Genomic DNA, 17,061 nt, shown 5'->3' on the forward strand with positions numbered 1-17,061 from the left:
TGTGATCTTTTTCTATGGCAGTTGCGCTGTATGACCACTAGAGGGCTCTGTCTCCAATGAAATACAGTCCCTCATAATCACATTAAATCAAAGCCGTTCCAGCAGTTATTAGACAAATAACTCGTTGTTAGCTACCATCGCGTCTCCGAGTCAACTTGAATGCTGTGGCTGTGGGTTTTTTTTTTTTTTTAAATCAACGTAACATTGCGCTGCATGTATCTATTGTGTATGTGGATAACTACACCACATAATATTCAAAAATTGTTGTGAAAGAAAGAAATTAGATACTGCTTATCGATATGATTCCTTATCGATTCTCTTATCGATTCTCATTGAGTGAGAAATGGAATAATACAAATGGGTGTTTGCATTAACTCTTTAATATCTTCATCCTGAACTTGAGAAAAAAATATCCATGCCACGACACAATGAAAACTTTGCAAGCGTTACAAGTAGCCCTGGGTTCATCTTTTTGTGTGAAATACAGCCAAATTATGGAGTGCTTCTTCCTCGACGCCAGGTTGGAAAGCTCAAAACCAAATTACGCTGGGCTCACCCAGCGAAAGCGCCGCGCCACGGCCCTTGGAGTTTCCAGTGTTGCCAGATTTGGTTGAGCTGTTTCCGCCCAATCAACGTTTCAAAACCCGCCCACTTCCGCAAAAAAACGCCCAATAGTGTTTTACACACGAAAACATTTAATATTATATACCCGCCCGATGCATTTTTTCCCCGCCAGATGTAATCAAAAGTAGCCCAGTTGGGTGGAAAACCGCCCAATCTGGCAACACTGAGTTTCGCTTCAGTTTTATTTTGAGCGCCTCCGCTTCAAAACCTCGGAAATTCACTGTCGTTGCAAAAAACACCAGACAGGAAATAAAACCGGAAGTTTGAAAATAAAACACAATGCACGACCTCATGGACGTAATTTTTTCCTATATATTGTCATTACGCCACCTCGGGAGGCACGAGCATCAGGTCAGCAGGGTCCCAGACAGCAGCAAACGTGGAAATTATCGGAAATTACCACAACACCAACACTCTGGACGAGAAGGGCCAGAGTGGCCTCCACCTTCTGAGCAGACCTCTGCTCAGGACCGTTTCTGACTCTTTAGTAGCCTCTGCTATCCACTGCGCCGCCATCTGCTGGGTCTTGGGCAGCACAGAGCGGGACAGGAAGAGACTCAAGCAGCAATAACCCTGGACATTATAATATCCCACAACCATGCTCAATTTAACCACAAGAAATTCAATGACTCTTTAAAATACAATCACTCTGCTGCATTAAAAAACATATTGCACATACATGGATATATTATAGTTCCTGTTATGTTTTTAAGATTAAAGTTGTATATACAGTTAGATCTTCCTCGAATTGAGTTTTCTATTATTATCCTGACAAAGATTTGCACTATTACTTATTCTTTATTTGCACCTTTCATTACTTTTTGCACCCCCGTGTGTTCTCCACTGTGAGATTAATAAAGTCTATTCTATTCTATTGACTGTAGACTTTTGGCTCATAGAGGCACTGAAATGATCGAATTGACAAAGATGGAATGGGAGTAGGATTCAATAAGCTTCTGACTTCTTCTTCCTACTCCCTTTTGAACATGTACAACAGGAAGACTTATCACGTATTTGGATGTTCTTTTCTTCCTTATATTTCTTTTATTCTCTATTTCTTTTTTAAATTACCATTCCCTGTTTACGTGTGTTGACATGTTCGAAGTAAGGTTCAAATCAAATGAACTCACGAGTGTGGAGATTGTCAGGATTCCGTTCGGGCAGGCAGCGGGGCAGTCTCAGGCTGCCTGGGTCCTTCTGATTGCTGATAGCATTCACCTGGGGACGGCCGCTCTGCCTGCCTGTATTAACCTCTCTCTGCCACCTGTTCCTTGCGGTACCGTTATCTTCCCCAGGCACCTTTGCTGCTGCAGAAGAATTCTTCTGCTCTGAAAGAGATTTTTTTTTAATGCCTCGTCTCGTCTTGTCTTGCCTTGTTTCTCCAAGACCTCCGTCCTTCTCGCTCCACCTGCAGTCCAGGCTCAAGCCTCTGATCCCCGGACGGTCTCCAGCATGTAAGCCACCTCACCCATTAACTACTGTCGCTCGTTTCAGAGCTGGCGGGCTCAGGAGATTCCCCCGTCGGGACGGGACTGAGCCAACCGTTGACGGCAGCAGCCATCTTTGACCACCTGGGTCATCTGGGTCTAGCGGCGTACAAATCATGACAGAGATTTGTACGCCTCATTTGTAGAGGCACTGTTTATTTTTAAGTTATTTTCTAGATGAACTGTGAAAGCAAGTCTAAACAATAGAACTCTTTCTGAATGACATTTTCCTATTTAATGTTTTATACAATAACAGTTGAATGTATCGCCACATGACGGCAGAGCAGAGAAAAGCTTCTTTCAGATGACGTCTATCCATTCCTGCTCCAGAGTGGCTGTGGCTCTGGTGGTGGAGCAGGTCTTCTTCCAGTCCCCTGGTTGGTGGTTTGATTCCGCTCACACGCACTTACTTCACTTCATTTCCACCTCACATCCTCACCTGGGGTTACAATCCTTTCACAATGCTTCCTCTAACAAACTCCAGCAGATCCAGTGAACACGGATTTGGATACGGATTAGTAAATATGTCAGAACAAACCCAGCAGACCTCTGATTACAAAGGTCTTAAAAAGAAAAAAGAAGAAAAAAACAACAACCCTCATACAGAGAATTCAGCTGATTTACAGTCCAACGTGGCTCCCAGTGGGGGAATTCTCTGGAGCCAAACAGTTCTGACTGACTGACTGGCCGCTGAGCTCAGGAGGCTCTCCTTCATTACTGCTCGGTCTGCAGCTGGACCATTTAGCAGCCTGGTAACTGCGAATTAGCTGAGGAGGAGATAAAGAGGATCGTTCAGGCGTTGATGGAGAGAGACCCCCCCCCCCCCCCCCCCCCCCCCCCCATCCTCTCCACCCACCCCCACCTGCTCAGACGCGCGCTGGTGCGTCACAGGACGACAGGACGCAGCAGACGCAGCTTTCCCTCCTCAGTGTAGCGGGCTGCACGCCGAGGCTCCCACTCACACGCTGTTTCTCCCGCGCGCACAGCACCGCGCGTGCCGGAAGAGAAACTTTTGGTGATATTTTTACGCACACTTTTTTTATTTTCTTTTTTTTTCGTTTGTTTTTTGGGGGAAATCAAACTCGACGCCTCTTGCGCCTGTTTCCCGGTCATTTCCTCCGTTATTTCCAGGGGAAACTTGTCCACGAGGCAGCATGCAGGTTTACCTGGCGCTCCTGCTGGTCCCTGCGGTGGCAGGTGAGTTCACTCACTGCTCTTTGTCACGCGCTTCTTCTCGGTGACTTATGGAAGCCAGGATGGATCAAAAATCTGCTATTTATTTACAGAAACATCTTTGCAATTTCTGACTAAAAATGTACTTTTTTTCTCCTGACTGCATTTTCACTTTGTTAGAAAATGACGCTTTTCATAAGCAGATGCCAAAATTCATTTATGAAATGTCAAGTCCTGAGATTTAAATGCATCAGTAGAAATGCTTTTCCATGTTTTAGTTGCATTATTTCACTCATAAATCGTCCTTCCATAAGGTTTGTGTCAATCAAGTACTTTATCATCACATCCAAATAAAGAAAACTGCGTTTAAAACTTCAACTTCAATAACTGAGTTTGTCACAAATGGAAGAAGCTGATAAATGATCAATGCAGGGCGGCACAGTGCGGCAGTGGTTCGCCCTCCTGCTGCACAGTGATTTATCCTCAGCTGGAGCCTTTTCTCTCTCTCCATCATTTATTTAGCATATAAATGTGGAGATTTGTGCACGTGTTTATAACCTTTGTACACTCTGTATTAATCATCTCTGGGGGGTTTTTGCGTGAACTGTGTGACATGCTGCAGAGGTCCATCATGTACCAGTGAATCAATGAGCTGCTCAAAGAATCAAGAAGAAAAAATGCCAGGAGCTTATTTTATATTTGGTTTGTTTTCGTTTCACCTGCTGGCCGGTTGGTTCCGGTTGAGACCCTAAAGTCCCTGGAGTCTGTCCTACAGAGCAACAAGTGCCCCAGGTGCGACTGTTTGGGTCTGGGTTTCATGTTTTCACCGGCCGCTGCTGCTCCTGATCAATGATCCCCGAGGTGCTGCGGCTGAACGCATCCATCCTCGCCCTCCTCAGCCTTTCTCAGGCTGAGCGGATGCAGCGGCTGGTGGTCAGCGAGTCGATGCTCCGGCTCATTCCGTGCGGCTGATTCAGGTCTTGCCTCTTTCCTCTGCTCCCCCTCAGTGTTGCCTTTAAAGCCACACCACACATGTTTTGTAATTGCTGCAAAACAGAACTGCCTCATGTGTAAAATTTTGAATATTCATAACTAGAATTCAGGTTATTTTATCCCCTTGAAGGTTCTTCTGGCAGCCAGCGAAGTGACAGAATATTTTGTTTCTCTCTATGATGCTTTTTCTCTGCTCTGAGCGAATCCTGAGGATTTATCTAAGAGGCTTTTTCCTCCATGTGCCTCTGAATCTTTAAATCCTGACAACAAATGTCAGCCTGAAGTGTTCTCACTCAAAAGCATTTTAAAATTGCGCCTTTGTAGATTTAAAGCTCATCTGGAGTTTAAACCCTTTTTCACTCTAAATCTAAACTGAAAATCCTGAAGAGTGTTATTTAGTTGTCGCCGTGGGCGTTTGCCGTTTATGGAGTCACTGAAGCTGGGCCGGGTGGGGCCGGGCCGGGCCGGGCCGGGCCGGATCGGGTCAGGACGACTCGCTGCTGCTGCACACGCACCGCACACAGCTGCAGCAAAGTTTTGTGTTTACACAGCAGCTCTTTGAAAACGACATCCGTTTCCACAGCAACTGCAGAGATGCTGAACATGTAGTTTTCATGCGGCGCCACTAGAGGACGCTGTTTCTCCCGAAACGAAATTATCTCCTCGTGTTTGCATTTTAAATGACATCTTCACAGTAGAGGAGCGGAGTTATGTCTTGCTACAAACACTTAGTGGATTTTTCAGTAGTCTTTTCGAAGCAGGACGGCTGCCTCCCAAAAAGTCTCTCAGCAACTTCGGATTCTCAGACGGTCAATAACTTCTTTTGAAAGATGATTAAACGTGTTTAATCATCAATGTTTGTGTATTGTGTGCTTCAATTCATGATATTCTGCATTTCTCAGGCGGCCTTTTAAAAAAACTAATTTACTTTCAATCTGCGAGGTTTGAGACCTGTTATGAGTTTCATAATGAAAATATTTAAACTGCATCATTGCTTTGTGTGAAGTTTGGCCAAAGAAAAAGCAGGAGAGAACAGAATCGTTTTCTTTTCTAATGTCGTAGTCTTCAATTAATCCATCATTTTACTCTCACGTATTTCCAGACTTCTCTCTGAACTTCAGGCTGGTAAAGCATTGGGACTGCAGACATAAAGTCATTCATTAGAGCGCCGTCTTGAATGCAGCTTAATGAAAAACAGCGCCAGGCGGGGTGATAAAACGCGGCGCGGCTGTCCTCTTCATTAGGCCGGTAATCTGATCGGCTGAGGCTCAACATCCATCACCTGATGTCCCAGCGGGACTTCGGCTGTAGATAGTGTCTCGTGGAACGTGGTTAAAATCACTTGAAGTGATTGAAATGGACTCAGAGAGCCGATCAAACCCGAGGAATCACTGGGAATATTTACCGACCGGTGCAGGAGACGGGAAGTGAGAAATGAAAGCCGTTAATCAGAGTTCTACCAAACGTTAGCATTAAATTAAGTATGAATTAAATGGGTGATAACTTGTGTGGAATCCAGCTGTGATGGATTTATTATTGATAATAAAGAAAGGCCTCAGAAAACAGGTCAGCTACAAAGGAAGTTTTTGAATAAAGGCAGACCTTTATCCAAGGATTGTGTTTAACAAAAGAAGAAGGCTCTTACCCTCTCACTTTGGAAAATTGTTCTTCTGGCAGCTCATCACTTCAGACGTGTTAACTGAGAGCGGGATGCGGTTTCCAGAACGACGGCGGGCGAGTGAGGCTGACGTCACTTTGAGATTACATGAAGTGTTTTACAGTCGACAGGCAGTTTGCTCTTTCTGACAGGAGGCTGTGGACCTGCAGCGGGAATGAGCTCAGCTGTGTGTGTGTGTGTGTGTGTGTGTGTGTCAAACCAACTGCACTGAAGTTAAAGTTATCAGTCACAGCATACCTGACAGCAGCAGACACAAGCGCTGATGATGAAAGCGCTCTGTGTCTACGGGAGGAAATGCTGTAGAGGTCTGCACCTTTCGCTCTCAGCGAGACGCTTTGAGAGCCTTTCTGCATGAGGTTTGCATGTTCTTCCTGTGCATCTGTGGCTCTGGCTTCCTCCTCCAGCAGGATGGTTTGTTGCCTGAGTGTTCTACCTCCGGTGGCCTGGAGCCGTGTCGGCCGGGGTCGGCTCTGGCCGGATAAAGCTGCGCTGAATGAAAACTGTAATTACTGCAGCGCGTTTTCATTACAGAGCGAACTGGACACCGAGGAGGAACACGAGCCATGAATCTGCCTGTCCAATATAGATTTGATGGCTGAATTTAAAGCAGGGAAACGAGTGAGGGAGCTCGGCTCTGACTGACGAGTGTCGTGAATCGAGACGCGGTGAGATTACTGAGCAGTAATTTTCACTTCCGTCTGCGTCGGTGTGTGAAGTCTGATTTCACTCCTCACATCCGTCATTCAGACGAGATTATGACACAAGTTCCAATTAAAACACAGCAGAGTTCAGAGCCACGCACTGATTACACTAATAGACGTTATCCGAGCTTTCAGGATCCAGCAAGTTACCTCCACAACTTTCAGTGAAGAAACTATTAGAAAGCAGAGAATGTGAAGGTGGCCTGATTCTGTTGTGTCTTCTTCACTTGCAGCCCTGAACATGACGGAGGAGGCGTCCTCCTGCCCCCTGGGGTATTTCCCCTGCGGGAACCTGACCGTCTGCCTGCCTCAGCCTCTGCACTGCAACGGCATCGACGACTGTGGGAACCAGGCGGACGAGGAGAACTGTGGTGAGCTCCTCCTGTTCCAGCTGAAATAATGAGCCTGGCTGCTGGCAGCCTCGCCGCCACACACACAACCCGCGCGTCCCACACACACTGAATGCATACATAAAGAATACATTCCAAATGATCGGATTAATCACTGCTTTCACTGTTGATATGTGGTTATTAAACCTCGCCTGTCGGAGCTGGAGTGGGTGACGGGTCAGTGTGGCGAGTTCTGTCTGAGCGTGTTGTTGTTGAGCTGCTGGCGAACCTCTGACTGTGAGGCTCCGGTTGTTTCTGCCAACAGCAGGTGCAACGACAGGAAAACATCCTCGTGAGGAGGGACGATGCAGCTGCACTCGGCGTCTGCTGCGGCGATAATTAGGCGGTAACTGTGGGACTGAGGGTGATGGAGCATTCGATTCCCATCAAAGATACAACTTCAGGTTGATTGACTTTGTGAAGCTAATTTAGACATGTAGAGATTATATTTCCACGGAAAATGTGGAGTTTTATAAATCAGAGTATTTTTTGACGCTCGCCATTTCTTGGCTTTTGAGTATGTTCTTTGTGTCCTAAAGTTTCCTGCTCAGTATTCATCACTCCTCCTTTGACTGTCTGTAAAGTGACCACGATGCATTCTCCGCCGACTCTTCCTGTCGACTTCCTACATTTCAGCCAGTGACTCTGTATATTTTAGCAGCGCTATGCTGTGCAGCATGTGAACTGGCCAGGAGTAAAATGAGCTTCACATCTTATCAGTTGTTTCACAGAACAGAGAGAGAGGCTGATTTGGATCCTTTCCCTCTGAACTATAAAGGTAATTCCTGCCATTCGTGTCTTTAAAGAAGACCGTTTGTGGAGAAATACATCACTAAAGCATTTTTAAATATCAGAAGTTGTTATAATTTGACGATCTCTGTAAAGTTGGATTGCTGTGACTGCTTTGATTCCCAGCAGACTCTTCTCTTTCCTGTACATCAAGTGAAACATGTAGAATCTGTGTGTAAATAATCCATCTTAACAGCACAGGAGACCGGTGATGCTGAGGACAGTGCAGCTTTCTGACTGAAGTTACTTCACTGATAACAGAGTTATTGTGGACATAAAAAAGACGCAGACAAACACTCTGTGAAATTACAGCCTTTAAATATTTGCGCCTCGGCACTTTTGTCGGTTCTGGGCTGAGATCCGTGAGGAAAATGATTGTGTGTGACTGACTTCTGTACTTTGACTCGAAGAAACAGTCATCAATCAGGGCTGTTGTGCAGAAACCGCTGCGGCTTATCAGACGGCTGTCGGATTATAATGGATGACATGCTTTACCCCCCTCTTTCTCATAAGACAGACTTCATTTCACCGTCCGGCTGGAAGAAATATGGTCTGCGGCCAGCTTGGACTTTGCAGGGGAAGCTATCGAGACGACAAAGATGGTCTTGATTCCCTTGGTGTAAATGATCCCAGGTTTCTTTTCATAAGCACTGTGACTTTACGGATCTTCACAGTCATGGGAAATCTGCCAAATCAACCTGAAACAGAAGCAGCTGATCACACAGAGCTTCATCACAGATGATTCAGAAGGTGCTCCAGAAGAGGCTTTTTTTTTCTCAGTAGTTCTTGCTAGCTCTTTTCAGAGAGAGGAATTGAATCCTCTCGGTCCTCACTTCACTGTCCTGCGTGTCCTCTCTGCACTCTGCAGTTCTCCCACAGCAGAGCAACTCTTGTTGAGGCTGGAAGGTGTTTGTCTGGTGACTCTATCTTCCCCTGCAATCGTCCGGATCAGCTCCGGTCCTCGACGTTATGTCGGGTAATGGGAGTGGAGTCTCAGCTGCTTTGATATTCAGCGTCTCCGTGGAGACAAGTTGAAGTATTTCCCAAAAAGTTCCACCGTGGGAGCAATTTTCAGCCGCTCCGAGCACCGCAGTTTAAACGGAGCCTCAAAGTGAAATGAAAGTTTTCTCTTGACACCATGATGAAAAGGAGGAAGTCTTTTCACTGGAGGAAACCTGCAGAACCAGACCAGAGGAGACTTTCTGCAGACAGACACTGAAGCTGATCACAGCTGATCGGACGAAGGACGGAGCTGAATACAGGAAAACCTGTTAGTCTGCAGAGGACTTGAGAACGAAGAGGTTGACCTTCCAGCCAGACACCCAGAGCTGTGTGGAACGGCTTAAACGTGTCAGAACTGCTCTATCAGAGTGGCTTTTTACATTCCCTCTCCATCTGACTGAAGTTGAGCTCTTTGTGAAGGAGGACAGTAAGAAAATGTCCGTCTTTGGATGTGTGGAGTTGTTGAAGACATGAGACAGACAGCTGTACTTGTCTCACAGGATGTTTCTACAAAGTATTGATTTGGGGGGATTAAATGAAAATAACCCCGGGCATTCCATGTATCTTTATCTTGTATGCTCTGCTCTGCTTTGTTGTCATTTCACATGGTGTCCTATTAAAATATATTCAAGGTTGTGCATTTAATGTGAAAAAATGTGCAAAATTCAGGAGGAAACAACACATTTCCAAGACAGAAACACACGCTAAAGCTGCGATACTCAGCCTGTAACCAGGAAGCTGCTCTAACAGCTCCGAGGAGGAAGTTCATTTGTTTCGAGCTGGAAACAGAAACAGAAACTCAGGAATGTAACAGCTTCTCCATGCCAAGCTTCCTGCCACAGCACCGTTTTTTGCTTCCCAGTAGCTAACTGGAATGATGCCATGTTATGTATGTTAGTAACTGCAGTCCAGACATGGCAGCAAGGTGAAAGTAACGTGATCCTAAAAGACGAAACAACATAAAATGAACATAATCAGTGTGATTCCAGTTCCTGCCCTGAAGTGAAGATTCACCAGAAAAGTCTCCAGAAGTTTTGATTCTAACCGAACATGAAGCCAGAGACACAGAAATCAAGCTGTGGAATATTAAATCAATAATTCCTCTCAAGGTCTGGGTGTTAAACCCAGGACGCCTCTCCAGTGCGCCACCGCTCATTTAGGGAACGATTCCTGCTTTGGAAGCTTCAGTGCTGTGATTAACAGCTTTAATTACACTAACGTCTGGCTTTACTGCTGCGTTCCCGCTCTGCTCTGACTGCTATGGCTTCTGAAGTAAGACTACCAAGCGCTTTACTATCATTATAGCCTTCACTTCAAATGGGAATCGACCGATCTTCACAGTGGACTTGTTTCTGGAAAACAGTCACTGTTAGTCGTCCACAGATCTCATCCAGCATGTCCCTCCATAGAACCCTGGCAGCTGAGTGGAACTGTGTTTTCAGACACTTTTCTCACTTCCGGTCCCGTTCGGTCATGACGGCCGTTTGTACTTCATCAAACATCACGGAAACAAAATCACTGTTATTTTGCAGCAGTGGAGACAAAACGGAGGGCAAAGACCTGAGGTGACTCTGGTCCAATAAAAATTTCCATTAGCAATAATCCAGCAGCGCTGATGATCTGAAAGCCCCGGAGAGTTTTACTCTAAATTCAATCGTCTTTTTCTTCATTCGCTTCATGTTGTGCAACACAGTTCTGTCTGTCTGTGTGCCTTCTTTACTCAGAAATTACAGAGCTTCAAACACACGAGAGGCTCAAACCTCTCCGGGGCGTAAAAGGACATTCAGAACCCAAAAAAATGTCAAAAGTGCTTTAAATTCTGCAGGAGTCCAGGTCATTTAAAGACAGTGTGGCTGGAAGAGCGCAGAATAATGGCTGAGCTCAAATGAAACGAGCGTCTGATGGGAGGCATCCCCTCAGCATGATGCTGCCTCCTCCGTGTTTGGTTCCGGCTGGTGTGTTAGCTCTCCTCCACACAGTCTCGTCTGAATACAGGATCTTTGGCGTTTGAGCAAATCGATGTTTGATCACAACAGCTTTCCGTCAAACGTGTGAGAATTTCCAATAAGGGCCTGAATTCATGCTGACAATCAGTTACACACCACCTGCACGACGCTCGCTAATTGACATCTCGAGACAATTTGACGATCTTACTAAAAAATCACTGAAGTGCAAGAACTGAAGCATATTCAGTGATCAGTGAAACTAACTCCTAAGTGTCTTCCTGAAAATGCCAGGCAAGCTTCAGACATGACCTTGGTGTTTCGCCATGACAGAGGCAAAGCAGGCTCAAAACATTCCAGTCGCTCTTGGAGAACGCGATCGTGATGTTGGACGATCGATCACTGCTGATGAAGCTGATGGAGCAAAAATAAGAAACTAGTGTTGTACCGAAACCATTATTTGGTCCCCGATACTGATGCAGATACTCGGCTGTGTGGTATCGGCCGATACCGTACTGATGCCATCCCGTTTGAAAAAACAAAATATGATTTTTTTTCTTCCAATTCTGAAGAACTGTCAAATCCTTCACCTCGGCCACCACATGGGGGCAGTGTTGCCATTTTTCCTCCTCCCCCCTCCCTTTCTGTCCTCCTCAGGTGGTGTTGAGGTGGTCTTTTCGGGCTGCTGCCCTGCCAGATGATTTTATCCCCATTTATGTAATAAAATATATCAATATAATATTGAAACATCCAGCAGTCCAGATGAAAGGAAGCCGAGTCGTCTGTCCGAAGACAGTAAATGGCATCGACGTGTTATTTAATACTCGCCGATACTGATACCAGTGTTTAGGTGCGGTATCGGGGCCACTGCCGATACTGGTATCGGTATCGGTGCAACACTATAAGAAGCGTCCAGCAGCCGCCCACTCGCTCCAGTCAGGCAGAAGGAGGAGCAGCTGGTCTCTGTCGTATTCCTCTATTTGACTCATAAAAATAAACACTGTGCACTCAAAGCATCGCGGCTAGCAGGTAAAGGAAGCTGGAGTTTGGCGACTGCTCTTTGATGCAGCCCGGTCTTTGTCCAACAACAAAGAGACTTTACATTGGAGAGTGGCTGTCTGAAGTGGAGGCAGATCACTCACACACATCCTCAGAGGATCAGGGAAGCGTTCTAGTTTGAATCCCGGAGTGACATGTTGATACGCCGCTGATGGGAGAATCAGTTCCGGAACATCAGACGATTCAACAGACCATGAATCAGTTGGTTTTCTGGGTATTTGATACGTTTAAAAGGCTTCAGCTGTACTGCAGAGGGAAAGGCCGACTATTAGAAAAAGTAAAGCTGGACTAATGATCGAAGCTGGACAGTTGAAGCTTGTGCTTGCCTCTGAAGATCATCACATCACAAACTGTTAATAATGATGGCGACGGCACATTAAACTCAGCAGTACCGGTAAAACTGCTGCTGTTCAAACGTGAAACAATAACAACAAAAAACTATGATTAATGCAGAATAAAAATGACAGTCCAAACTGTCCTCTCTGTAATTCTCTTGCTTCAGTGTGTTAAGCAACCTTTGAGTTTTTTTCACCCTCTCAGGTCGTTGATCTTGTCACACGTGAGACAGTATTATGGTTATTCTACTGCGACCTTTGACAATTAATCCCTAAATCCCTCCTTCATCGTATCATTCATGGAAAAAAGGATAAAAAAGCAGTGATTTGACACTTGAAGCCCAGCACGTCCGCCAGACAAGCTGCCAATCTCAGCACGTCCGGCTGACATTTCTAAAAGAACGGAAATGAAGTCAAATTCTGCTCTGCCGATGGAAGACCGAGCGTTATGTTTGTCAGCAGATTGACTGTGACAAGAAAAAACATGGAGAAAGGTGGTGGCTTTCATAGTGTTCATCAGTCATTTATCTGTCCTGAGAGCTGCATCGTGTGAGTTCTTGTTGTGTTTGCTGTGCTTACATAGAGCACATGTCAGGATTTGTAAAGTGGTTAAAAAGGGAACCGTTTTAACTCCAGACTGGAACAAATCTGCTGATAGAGTGACCCGTCTGCGATGAAGAACAGGACACTCTTTCATGATCTGTCTGAAATAATTACCAGGATGAGATGTGGAACTCCTGCAGCCGCTGATAAAATGATCCCTGAAAGCTACGAACAGCTTCAGCTCATGAATGTTTAAGTTAGTGTGAAAAAAAATCACAAACCACAGAGAACGATGCGGCAAGTCAACAGCAATGAACTTTTGACCTACGTCTTCAGATCAAGTAGCACAATTACTGTGCTGCTCTCAGGATAACAATCCATCAGGTGACACTTGGCTTTAAGACCGGCGTGCTGATTGATCACTGAGCGTTCAGGGTGCTGGACTCCTCCTCCTCCTCCTCCACCTCTTTACCACAGCTGACACTGGAACAAAGGGTCGTTCATGAACACAGTAATCATTACTGTTACACCACAAACCATCAGCTGCTGTTTGTCAGCTGATACGATCCATTCTTAAATATGCTTTTTCCAACTCATGGAGGAAAACACATTTCATTGCACTCTTCTGCTGCCATTTCTATTCCAGACATCTATTATAAAGCATCCAATAGGAGCACATCGTGTGCAGCGTCAAGCTGCTGATGGATAAAGCCCTAAGCAGTCCCCTCATCGGCCGCTGTCTGCTGTTTATGTGAAACAATCTGGTGGAACACGGATCGTAACTGAGACAGGAAGTTGTTCCAACCTCAGGCTGTTTCAAGAGCAACAAGTGACTGATTTCAAAACATTGAATCTGTGAGATCGATCCAGCGATCAAGAAGAAATTCTGACTGTGAACTCTGTTCTGAAATGATGGAAAGTTGTCAAATAAAAACCCTCTTTGATGAGCGACAGTGAATGAACTTTAGTGCCAGCGGACAGAGCGTAGTGTGTTAATATTTCAGTGTGTTTGAAAGTTTTTTCTTATCATTTTCAAAAGTTCATTTTATGGTTGAATCTATCTTTTATCTATCAATTCTGACCGATGGACTCGTGAAGGCGGTCGCCATGACTCACTTCACTCTGAGCACTTTCTAATCCTCGTGATGGTTTAATGCCGACTTGCTGGGAGCCAGGAGCCTCGTTAGTGCTGCAGTGAGTCTCCCCTGCTGTGCGGCTCCGGTGGGGTGACGGATCCGGCCGGAGACCGGGGAGACGTCCAGGTCTTCATCACATTTCACTGACAAATGACCAATAAAAAAACATCTTCTGGCTCTAACGGCGAGGTGCAGGAGACCTCAGCATGAAGCACATTTAACCTTTAAAATGAGGCCAACGCAGCTCAGGAAGATTAGGTTTCATGCTCATACTAAAATTCTATGTTATGATGTTTTCATGAAGTTTGAACTGCAGTTCGGAATAATGAAGTTTTTTCTACATTTAATGTGTTTTGTACCTGATTTCAAGTTTGACTCCTCTTTTCAAGCTTTTTTGGGTGACACATTTTAAAATGTTGGCTGTTTTAACCATTCTATCTCTTTTGAACCAGTTTTGCATGCTTTTTTCCAAACGTATTTCATTTTCTTCTTTTAGAAATTCTTGACAGTTCAGGTTTTCTTAAGCCATTCTGTTCATTCTGTCATTTCTTGCGGTTTAATCTATTTTCCTCAAATATCCTTGAACCTTTTTTGATTCTCTTTTGTACGGAGCCCCGGACATGACATGGTAAAAAAAAAAAAAAAAAATTTAATTGTGGCCACGAATTACTAATTCGTTCCCACGAATTAATAAATCGTGCGCACGAATTACTAATTCGTTCCCACGAATTACTAATTCGTTCCCTCGAATTAATAAATCGTGCGCACGAATTACTAATTCGTTCCCTCGAAATAATTAAATCGTGCGCACGAGTTACTAATTCGTTCCCACGAATTAGTTATATCATTCATATACTGAACAGTTCAGTAAAGTTGGCAGCATATTGACAGATACGGACTTTCAGTCTCAATAACTCTTTAACAAAATGTCAGTAACATACAAAGGGCGCCTGCATCCCATCGTTGTGAGGTGGACGATATGCTACAAGTTCATTTTTTATTAAAAATATCTGTCTATCAAGCAGCAGAAACAATATTGATTTCAATCAGCACCCGGTAGTGCTGCGGGCTTCAGGGACCGTCTACAATTTACAAGACGCAGCAACAGTGAAGACAAATAGCTCAACAAAAAAACAAACAAAAAAAAAACCAACTAAAACAACAACAACAACAACAACAAAAAAACGTAATACCACCACTGGGATTTACTACAGTGTCACCATAATCGCTACAACCTTCATTTGTCTCCTATCAAATTTATTGGATATGGTCTTTGTCTTCACTGTTGCAGCGTCTTGTAAATTGTAGACGGTCCCTGAAGCCCGCAGCACTACCGGGTGCTGATTGAAATCAATATTGTTTCTGCTGCTTGATAGACAGATATTTTTAATAAAAATGAGCTTATAGCATATCGTCCACCTCACAACGATGGGATGCAGCGCCCTTTGTATGCTACTGACATTTTGTTAAAGAGTTATTGAGACTGAAAGTCCGTATCTGTCAATATGCTGCCAACTTTACTGAACTGTTCAGTATATGAATGATATAACTAATTCGTGGGAACGAATTAGTAATTCGTGCGCACGATTTAATTATTTCGAGGGAACGAATTAGTAATTCGTGCGCACGATTTATTAATTTGAGGGAACGAATTAGTAATTCGTGGCCACAGTTTAATTTTTTTTTTTACCATGTCATGTCCGGGGCTCCGTACTTTTGAACTAAGAGTGACAGATAATTTTGAATAGCACTGTGGTGTGTCACTATAATGAAAAGTGAAATGCTTATTCATGCTTCATGCTGTGAAAGGTTCACGGAGCCTCTACAGAGGGCCGTAGGTTGCAGACTGCTGGCTCACAACATACAACTAACATTAAATAGCTCCAATGCAAAGTGAATGGCTGGGATGAAGACTCACAAGCAGACTCAGATATGAAAAATATCTGAAACTACTGCAGAGCAGAGGCCACAGCATGAAACAAGAACAAACAAAACACACACCTGACATGAGATGATATTAGGGATAACAGAAAAGAGAACATTAATATAACGGGCTCAGAGACACGGACAGCCAGAATGAGATGAAACACAGCGGGGAAAGAGGCGATAAGACGGAATACCGTGACAGCTGGAAAAACGCTGAAAGGAGAGGAGATTTGAACGGCGTTCCCGTCCCGCTGGGCTTTATCTTAAATCCAGTCTGGAGTCCTGACAGTCGAACTGTGTGATTAAAACTGTGGAAGCAGAGGTGACTAACATGAGGAGCAGAGCGGAGTCGCTGAGGCGTGGGATCAACACTGCTCTTCTGTATGCGTTATGTGATCACCTCCACTTGTGTCCTGCTCCGTCTGGCTGATCTCCGTGTTCTGATGGTGTGGTTTTGATTGCACGTATGAGATCCTGGCTGAGTTGGTAGTGTGTGGTAATGACTTTCTGCCATTTTCCAGGGGATTGCTCTGTCTGTGTCTTCCATCATCTAGAATATCCTTCCTGATGAAGCGGCGCCGTGATTTCGACGGCGGCAGAGGCGCGCTCGCTTCCCTTCAGAAAATTGCAAATGATATTGTTGTTTTTTTTGTGAGACTCCAGACCTTGTTGAGGGGCAGATGGCCTGATGTAACCTGAGGGGTGAGATGAGAGAAGGACCACAGGGAGAACATGCAGTGACCCACAGTGCCAGCAACTCCACCTCTGGGCAGAAATTATCTTTACAAAACTGTTAAAGAACAAGTTTTAAACCAAAAAAAACAAACACGAATTCAGTCAAACCTAAATAGAGACGTAAATGGTGAATGTGTTGAATGTGTGTTTCCTGCCGTCCTGAAACACTGTGACAAACTGTCTGAGAATCCATAATAATCCTTTTCATTCTCCCATTTTGAATGTGGTCGGAATATTTCTGGGATTAAAAAGTTCATCCCTGCTTTTATTTTTTAATCCCTAATCTCGTTTCCAGGCTGGTGCAGCAGTGCAGTTTGCAGTGAGCCCGGGAAAGGTCCCATTTCCTGACCTCCCTGTTCAAACCGGCTCTTCCTGACCGCTGTCTCCGTCGTCTCTCAGTCGGACAGTTGCAGGTTCGAGTCGCCGTCTCTCCCTGACCACACGCTGACGTGTCCTTGAGCAAGACTCCGAATCCCAAACTGCTTCCTTTGGCTGGACTGAGCACCTGGCATGGCAGCCACACAGACCGGTTGGGCCGCGTGACCTCC

The 17,061-nt window shown here is 44.9% G+C and overlaps 1 protein-coding gene across 1 annotated transcript in view; it reads left to right on the forward strand.

The window, feature by feature from the left end:
• Nucleotides 1-6,891: 6,891 nt before the first annotated feature.
• The window catches only part of rxfp1 (relaxin family peptide receptor 1), a 46,094-nt gene continuing 35,924 nt past the window's right edge, over nucleotides 6,892-17,061 (forward strand). The window contains exon 1 of the mRNA XM_030117030.1: nucleotides 6,892-7,027. Within this exon, the coding sequence (XP_029972890.1) occupies nucleotides 6,898-7,027 (130 nt within the window). The 5' untranslated portion in view covers nucleotides 6,892-6,897. The remainder of the gene's footprint in view (nucleotides 7,028-17,061) is intronic.

The sequence above is a fragment of the Salarias fasciatus genome, chromosome 2 (assembly GCF_902148845.1).
Source record: "Salarias fasciatus chromosome 2, fSalaFa1.1, whole genome shotgun sequence".
Classification (NCBI taxonomy): Eukaryota; Metazoa; Chordata; class Actinopteri; order Blenniiformes; family Blenniidae; genus Salarias; species Salarias fasciatus.